The sequence below is a fragment of the Pipistrellus hanaki genome, assembly GCF_964339955.1.
Source record: "Pipistrellus hanaki genome assembly, chromosome: 13".
NCBI classification, from domain to species: Eukaryota; Metazoa; Chordata; class Mammalia; order Chiroptera; family Vespertilionidae; genus Pipistrellus; species Pipistrellus hanaki.
In genome coordinates, this window is record NC_140515.1 from 53952929 (window position 1) to 53962164 (window position 9236).

Genomic DNA, 9236 nt, shown 5'->3' on the forward strand with positions numbered 1-9236 from the left:
TTCCTCCAAACCCTCCATCTGAGATGAATTAATAATAAGTCATAATAATGGCCAATGATGCTTAGCGTAGTAACAATCACAGTACAATCACACAGGTGGAGACCGTTAGCCCAAGTTGAGGAAGTGGCTGGTTTATTCTGCATCCTGCATCCCTGAAGGAAGCAAACTCTTGTCCTTTTAACCTGGAGCTGCCAAGCGGGACGGAGTAAAGGCCGCACACAGGAAGGCGTCTCCATTCAGAACATTCAGCTGGGAGTGTGGTGAGGGCCGCCCCAGCAGCTACAGCTCGCATCCGTCCAACCACCGCGCCAGGGTGTCGGAGAACTGGCAGTTCAGGGTCCAGGAGGGCCTGCGGAGAGGACAGCCAGGGAGTAGAGCTCAGGTTCTCCAGAGATCCAGCCCCCACAGGCCCCCTTACACCGCGCCCTGGCCCCTGGGGCATTGGAGCAGGCTACTCCTGCTGTGGGCATATTTGTCAAGGCTTTTTTGTATCTCAAGTGTGTGTCTTGCTGCCTCCACCACACCCTAAAGGAATGCTGGTGCTCCCTATGCTCGCATGCTCACCCCTAACCCCCAAACCCTGCAACAAACACACTTCTTTCCATACATCCCACACCAGGATTTATGGGGAGCAGGATCTGTGAACTGAAAAACTCTCCCCAGCCCTGCGAGCTCAGTATGTTTAACTTCTCCGAAGTGAGTGTCAGAGTTCTGGGACTGGCCCAGGGTCATGGAGCACCTGGCAGACCCGAGATCTGAAATGGGGACCCTTGTGTCCTGAGCCCAGGGCCTCCTTCACCTCTCCATGAACCTGCTTTCCCTCACCTTCCAGAACTCCTGGCGGCTCCTCCGCCTGCCCAGGTCAGCTGGCCTGAGCTTCTCTGACCTCTCTTTCTCCTGGCACCCCTGGAAGGGATCCCCCTATTCCCAGCTCCTGCGCCAGCACCCAGACCCCAGGTCCTCCTCTCCCAACCCGGAAGCTGTGGGTGTCGCCAGGCCAGCTGCAGGCCATTTGAAATGCTGTCGGGTGCCGGGCCTCCATGAGTCTTTCAGGCTCCTTGATCCCAGATTCGAAGAGGAGACTCTGGCTCCTGGCTCCTCATGGGTTTAATAAAGCAGCAGAGAAACCACACAGGCTCTCAGAAATCTCAAGGCTCCCCACGAGCCAGGCAGGCATGGCTGGAGAGATTCCTGTAGCGTGCAGGGTCTTGGTCCCCTCCCTTCCTGTCTGCCCTTACGCTGCAGAGCTGTCCACCTGAGCTTTGGAAAAGGCGTGGCTGCTTATTAGGACGATCAGCGCTCACTTCCCTGGGGATGCTGAGCAAGTGAGAAGGCCTTGACCAGCCGGACCTGGCATCTCTCTCCTTAGTGCTCTACCACACAGGTGGTTTCAGCTCCTTGGGGCTTACCCTGGAGTCAGCCAAGCTCCCAAGTTCATTGCAAAGTCAAGGCGAGGTATGCAAGCTGTTGTAAACACTCAGAAGACAGCTCACATGAGTAAGGGGACTCCCACTTAAAACACAATCAAATCATGGATTTGTGGTGTTGAGACCCACCCACCTAGCCTCTACCCCTCAACTAGCCATTTGGAAAATATAAAGCACGATCTTTTTTATACCCGAATAAATCCCAAGAAGGCAGAAATTTAAGAATAAAAACATAACAATTCTATTTTGTAATTGAATTAACAAAAACTTAATGTGAAATTCCATCTGTGCCAGCCACTGTTTCAATACAGAAGGAGATATGGCTTCATTTCTCTGCAGTCTTGGAGATGGGAAACTTTCTAACAAGGACAGCTCACAAAAACTCAAGCCACACACACAAGACAGGATTGAGGGACTTGATTCTGTGAAAATGTCGAACTCCTGGATGATGAAATTGCCATAAGTCAAAAGATAAATAACAAACCTGAAAAAAAACGGTTTACAAAGATATGATGGACAAAGGTGTCATGACCCTAATTTATGCAGGATACATATAAAAGCAATAAAAACAAGTATTATCCCAATAGGAAAACTGGCTAAGAACACGGTTAAGCAGTTCAGAGGAAATGGCTAAAACAGACTGAAAAGATGCCCAATTTATTTTACGTTTTAAAGACGCAAAGGAAAACGGAACGCTATTTTACAAGCCACGATTGCCAAAAGCCACACAAGCTGAAACGCTGCAAACTAATGAGCTGGGGGAACATGCCACACACACACACACACACACACACACACACACACATGCACACACAACACACACATACACGAACACCCCCCCGCACGCAGTGTGGCTGGAGGTAAGCTCTCCCTGGAGCCAATTTAACAATTTGTCTCCAACGTTTCGATGCACCGAACGGTCCCAGCAGAGCGTCTGCAAGGGATTTCCATAGGACACACTTGAAAGAGCATAACAATTCTAAGAGCAAGATGCTCGTGTAGACTTGTTGGAAACAGCAGCAGGAACAGAATGGAACCATCTCACTGCTTCCCCGTGGGGACTGGCAGACGAGCCCGGAGCAGCGGTGGCAGGGATGGCAGAGGCTGGGAGGGAGAGGTTCGCCAGGATTGGCAAGCTCTGTTCCTGAGTGAGAAAAGCTGGGTGCCGGTCCGTGTAGGCCCCGGGATGCCACGTGGACTTTGAAATAGCTTTGCGATCGTTTTTCTCTGGTTCATGAGCCATGGCCACTGGGTGACCTTGGGGAGGCTGCTAATAAGTTTCTTTTTCAATTTAGAATACCTATGTATTGTTTTATTTTTATAAGATAATAAAAGTGCCTTCTGGGTAACGGCTTCAAGCGCAGCTTTGGTCTTTCAAGAGGCCGTGGGGGCACCTCTGATGCGCCAGGCATAGAGCGAGATGCTGGAGAGACAGAGACACGAAGAAGGCAAACATCTCTGGCTGAACTCCGCTCCCAAAGAGACAGAAAAAAAGCTAAAAAGCAAACACAAAAGCCCTGGCCTCTGAGACAAACCCATCTGTTGCCAGAGACCGGACAGGATCTCCAGTGTATGCAGGGCTGTGGGCTAGGGGAAGGAACACCACGCTGGCTTCTACCAGCAACAAGTCCACCTGCGTGTCTGCCCCGCTCCACTGCTGCCCCTACTCAGGAGATCCGAGGAGGCCCCACAGGAGGACAGCGCGGAACCCTCCGGCTGCCTTCTGCAGAGCGTAGGCCCTCTCTGCAGACCATCCCCGTCTCTTCAGAAGCTGAAGCTTGGAAAAGCACAGCGTCACCATCCATTCTAGCCCTGTGGCCAGAATTTCAATAACTCCTGGCAAATTTATAAGAAAAAGAGAGATAACCCAATCGCAAACACCTTAAGGCAGTGGTTCTCAACCTTTTTAATGCCTCGACCCTTTAATATAGTTCCTCATGTTGTGGTGATCCCCAACCATAAAATTATTTGTGTTGCTACTTCATAACTGTAATTTTGAAACATGGAAATATCTGTGTTTTTCAATGGTCTTAGGTTGCGAACCGCTAGCAGGGTCGCCTAAGACCATCGGAAAACACAGATATTTACATTACGATTCATAACAGTAGCAAAATTACAGTTATAAGTAGCAACGAAAATAATTTTGTGGTTGGGAGTCACCACAACATGAGGAAACTGTATTAAAGGGTCGCGGCATTAGAAAGGTTGAGAACCACTGCCCCAAGGGGATATCATAAAATGCCAAAGATGATGAGACAAAATTGCTCTTCACCTGGCAATGGTTTTATAATTGGTTAGAGTGTAGTAAATGGGTATTTTACTCAACTATTAACATTTGTGTAAATTGGTACAGGCTTGCTGGACAGTCACTTCATGACATGCATCAAGGATCTTTGAAAGTATTCAATAACCCTTGTGGGAATATACATGAAATAAATAATTGGGATATACGCAGAGATTTATTACAAGGATGCTCATCCTAGCATCCGGTATAACCCTACACGAGATTTAAATGGGGGGACGGAGCGGGAAGATGTTCAACTTAAGACAATTTGATTGATAATTATCTCCTTCCTTCTGTGGCCTTGGGGCTGTGGAACGCAATGGTGGTGTTTGCCTAACTTGGCGAGTAGGATCCCACTAGCTTGGGACTGCAGGTGTGCAGCCAAAATTAGACAGAGAGTAAGAAGAAATCTTAATTAAGGTAAAAGTCTTTAACACAGAACATTTAAAGAGGTACCACTTACCATGCTCCCATTCCTTGCTTTCCTCTCACAATTTTCTTGGCACACTCGATGGTCTTATTTAAATTTGGATTCAGTAAAGCTGTGGAGAAAATGAAGTGGAATGAAACCAAACCACCACGTGGCTAAATCAGAGCACGTCAGGGAAGGCCCGAGGTGCTCCCAGCAGAGAGGCTTCCGGGTGGTTCCAAGAACACATCGATCCCTAGATGTTTCCCAGATAGCATTGAGGGGAGGGGGGAGGGGGTGGAGGAGGGGTAGCAGGATGTGGTCATCTTTGACTAAATCTATTCACTTTTTCTTGTGATTCTTACAATATCTTCATTAAGAATATATGCGTGTAGTGAATAGTCTATGTTAGGCAACATAAGAAGTAGTGGAAGAAGAATGACCCACGTGATAAATCCCTGTCCTTGGTGTCTGCCATCTGGAAGTGGGTAAAGAGTGTCATCAATTGTAATACAAGGAGTACCTGGAATGGTGGGGGATGGGGTGCACCTTGAATGGAGGCACCTAAGTTAGATTTGAAGGATCAGGGAAAAGGGTATTTGGGCCAAGTGATATTTAAAGGAGTAGGCAATGATGCCCTGGCTGGTTTGGCTCAGTGGATAGAGCATCAGCCTGCGGACAGAAGGGTCCCAGGTTTGATTTCAGTCAAGGGCACATGCCTGGGTTGTGGGCTCAATCCCCAGTAGGGGGCGTGCAGGAGGCAGCCAATCAATGATTCCCTCTCATCACTGATGTTTCTATCTCTCCCCTCTCCCTTACTCTATGAAATCAATAATCTACACTAATAAAAGAGAAAATGCTAATTGACTGTAACTTCAATACACCCACAGCCAATCAGAGTGAATATGCAAATGAATCCAACAAAGATGGCCGTTAATTTGCAAATGCTGAGGGAGGGAGGGAGGAGTGAAGACTAAAGACAGCATAGAAGGAAGAGGGAGGAAAAGCAGAAAGCAAGGGAGGGAAAGTGTGGGCGGGGCAGGGCAGGGCAGGACTGGGCGGGTGGCAGCGACAGCCGACCACTTGCAGGAATCTTCCTGCAACGGGCTCCTAGTAAATAAATAAAGGAGTAGGCAAGGAAAGCGGGTTGAGGGAGTCACAGAAGGAAAATTGTTCCAGGCAGAAGGAACAGCATCTGAGAGAGCCTCTGAGGAACCAACATGGCTGTCACCCATCCTTCCATTCCCTCCTTGGAATGTGGAAACCAGTACATGCCATTGGGACCACAGCAATGTCCTCCTTCTGGCCTGCACTACAGCTACCCCTTCCCTAACCTAGTCTGCTTTTCTTTAAAACTTTCCTTCCGGGCCCCCTTGTTGCCTGCAAAAAAGAACCCCAAACCCTTGGCTTAGTCTAACTTTGCCCCACATGCCTGTCTATTTCTCCAACCTTGCCTCCCATTGCTCTCCTCCGTGACCCCACCATTCAGGACCTGGCAAAGGGCAGGAGACAAAGATGTGCCTCCCCGATGGTGGCTGCTCCACCCCCCCCTTTGGGGCCTCATGCAGTTTCTCTGGCACTTAGTGGGCACTCAGGAAATGCTCACAGGACAAGTCAATCTTGAGGAATCATCTCCTCTTGACCACAGAGGCTTGGACCCTCCTAAGCAAGGCCAGCGCACTGTGGGGTGGCCCACTCCTGCCTCCTCCCAGGGTCCACTTCTGCCTGGCACCATGGTAGCTTCTGTCCCCTTGAAAAGAGTGCGGGGCCAAGTGTGGGTCCTATCAGGCCCAGCCGGAGCCCGCTACGCTCACCCCTGCAGCTTCCTCCCTGCCTCTCCTCAACACCAGACACCTCCTGTGCCCATCTGGATGTGGGTGCCCATCGCTCTGTCCCCAGGCCTCCCACTGTGCCTGGCTCACAGCCCTCCTCTTTCTGCCTGTGCCCCACGGGCCCCACCTGCCATGCCCTCCTCCTCTCTGCTCCAAACTTGCAAACTCTGGTCACTAGGAAGGCAGGCCCTGACCTCAAAGCTGTGCCCCTGAGGGCCCCGTTGTGGGACGGAGGGAGGGGACCTACCTGAGCAGGTCACGTGGCAGAGGTTCCTGCCCCTGTCGCACCAGTCGGGGCTGCGAATCTGAAAGAGTCCGTAGCCCGTGTACAACCCATGCAAGTTCTCGTAGACAGCCACGGGGTTGAACTTGCTCTCAAAATAAGCCAGGCACACCCCTAAAAGGAAACAAGAAGGTGTGTGTGTGGTTCTGAGGAGGGCTGGAGTTGGGGGTGCCGGGGTAAGGGGCAGAGAGAGAAGGGGTGAGGAGGAAGGGGGCAGAGAGGGGCCTACTCACAGTTTTCAAGGTTGTAGCCCTCATAACCACTCAGGCCTCCGTCGTGGAGCCTCTTGGCCACCACACAGCGCCCCAAGATGGCAGCGCCGCTGGGGACCACCAGGTAGCCCAGGAGGGAGAGGACCGCGGACGCCTTCATCTTCGCAGGGCTCCTGCAGCTCTGGGCAGCAGTGGCGAGGGGAGCGGGCGGAGTCACAGACAGTTTCTACCAAAGTCCCAGGGACACGGGCTCCTCCGAAGGGACAGACGAGCCCTGTGAGGGTGGGGGGTGCGACTCAGCGTGCTCAGAGAAATGGGCGTCCCTTCTGGCTTAGCCACGACATGGCTGCCCATCTCAATTCTCCACTGCAAGTTCCTGCAAACCCAGATACCTGCGGCCCCACCCTCTGCTCAACCTCTTGTTTTCTAAGGAAATTGCTCTTTTGGCCCTAACGGGTTTGGCTCCATGGATGGAGCGTCGGTCTGCAGACTGAAAGGTCCCAGGTTCGATTCTGGTCTAGGGCATGTACCTTGGTTGTGGGCACATCCCCAGTGGGAGGTGTGCAGGAGACAGCTGATTGATGTTTCTTGCTCATCCATGTTTCTAACTCTCTCTTCCTCTCCCTTCCTCTCTGGAAAAAGTCAATAAAATATATTTTTTTTAAAAGAAAAAGAAATTGCTCTTTTGAAGGCGCCTCTCTCTCTCTCCCTCTCCACACACACACACACACACACACACACACTTTCTCTTCAGCAAAACCCAATGGCTTCCTCTTGGTTCGTCCTCACTCGTTTCTCTTTCGCATCAGTTACAGACGCTGCAGTCCTTTCTTCCCCTTTATTGTGGAGCTGGAACTTGTTCACTAAATGCATTTTGGAAAACAAAAGAAGGAAGGCATGACCCAACACACCGCTTGAGGAGGGCCTAGCACCTAAGGGCTCAGGTTGCCTGGGTCCAATCCCAGCTTTCCACCCTCCGTGGCTGGGGTCTTCGTGATCCCAGGGGCGAGCCTAGAGAGGGTCTCCGTCTCTTTGTGCCCGTTCCCTCAGGTGCAATTGAGGTGAAAGCACCACTCACCTAATTGCATTGGTGTAAAGAGTGAGTGAGTTAAATATGCAAGGACTCAATCTCCCGTGGACACTTGAGCACGCCATGCCCTTAGCTTCATGACTGAATTCCAATGAATCTGAGAGAAGTTTGTTGACATTTCTCAAGAGAGCAAGCAATATTTTGGGGCGATGTCTGGCCCCCAGAGGGTAGGCCCTTTCTCAGCTGATAAAAGTCATGCTCAGTCCTCTCTCCCTCCCTCTTCCCCAGCAGGCAATTCATCCAGAGCCCTGGCCCCTGTTCTTCCAAAACCTACCCACCTCTTGCCATCTCCATACACCATCCTCGTCCAGATCATCATCATTTCCAACTTCGGTTGAGGTTTCCTAATTGTATTCCTCTTTTGCTCCCTTCTCCCATTCTCCACACAACCCTAGAAAGACCTTCTTAAAAACGTGTATCCCGTCACATCACTCGCCTCCAATGGACTCCCCTTGTACTCTAAACAAGATCCCAGCTCCTCAGCCTGGCCCACAAGACCCTTCCTGACTGAGTCCCTGAGAACTTCTCTAGCCCGATTTCACACCTCTCCCCTTCTTGTTCACCCTCACACCACCACGTTCACCTTGCATGTTTTTCTTTGGACATCCCAATCCCATTCCCACCACAGGTCCTTTGCACATGCTGTTTCTTCTGCCTACAACATGACTCTACCCAATCACCACATAGCTTGCTCTTTCTGGTCATGGTCTCAGCTCAAATGAAGTCACCACCTCAAATAGGACTCCCTGACTACTGCCCAACACAGACAATCATTCTTATCTATATATATAAAAGGCTAGTATGCAAAGTGTCCCCTCAGGAGTACAACCAGGAGACCGGGAATTTGATTGCTTGCTATGATGTGCACCGACCACCAGGGGGTGGTGCTGAATGAAGGAAGGCCCCAACCATCAGCCAGAAGGCTCCAATTGACCCTGATCGCCAGCCAGGCCTAGGGACCCTACCCCTGCACAAACTTTGTGCACTAGGCCTCTAGTTTTCTTCATAATATAAGTCAATTTAAGAAATTACCTTGTTTATTTATTTGTTCACTTGTCTATCTCTCATTACCAGAGTTTAAGCATCAGAGATACAGAAACCTGGTCAATTTTTTCTCCACTTTATCTCCAGAACTTAGAACAGATCCTGGTGCATAGTAGGTGCTTAATAAATCTCTCTGGAATGAATGAATGAACAAAAACCTACTCTTCCCAACAGAACTGTCGTTGGATGAGCAGTAAGTGAATTTGTTGATAAGTGTCACCTGCAACTGGGTATTGTCACACTTGTCCTGGTTCCTGCCAACCTGCTTACCAGTCTACCAGTCCTTCTGCAGGTCTAGGTGCCTTCTCAGGGGAGGGGAGGAACAGCCCCTGTGGCAGCTTCAGTCTTTGTTATGGAAAGTTGCTCTCCCTCCACTCAGTTCCCTGGATTTTTCAGATGCCACTTCTTGATACCCCTTTGCCTCCACCCAAGAGCTTCTAAACCATATGTCCTTCTCCACTACCTCTTCTTCTAGAATCTTTTCTATGACATCAGTTGCTATGCACCAGAATATTCTGAAGCAGGGAGGGGTCTGTCACCATAGCATTTGTATTCTTTTTTCGATTGCTGCTGTGACAAGTGACCTCAAAAGTAGCAGCTTAAACAACACAAGTGTTTTGTTTTAAAGTTTTGTAGGTCTGAAGTCAGACATGAG

The 9236-nt window shown here is 50.1% G+C and overlaps 1 protein-coding gene across 1 annotated transcript; it reads right to left on the minus strand.

Annotated features, from left to right (window-relative positions):
- Positions 1-279: 279 nt before the first annotated feature.
- Positions 280-6607, minus strand: LYZL4 (lysozyme like 4; the record flags this gene model as incomplete). Its single annotated transcript, XM_084901733.1, has 4 exons — positions 280-349; positions 4175-4253; positions 6200-6349; positions 6469-6607. The coding sequence occupies 4 exons, from the start codon at positions 6605-6607 to the stop codon at positions 280-282; spliced, it is 438 nt and encodes a 145-aa protein (XP_084757859.1).
- Between the last annotated feature and the right edge of the window lie 2629 nt (positions 6608-9236).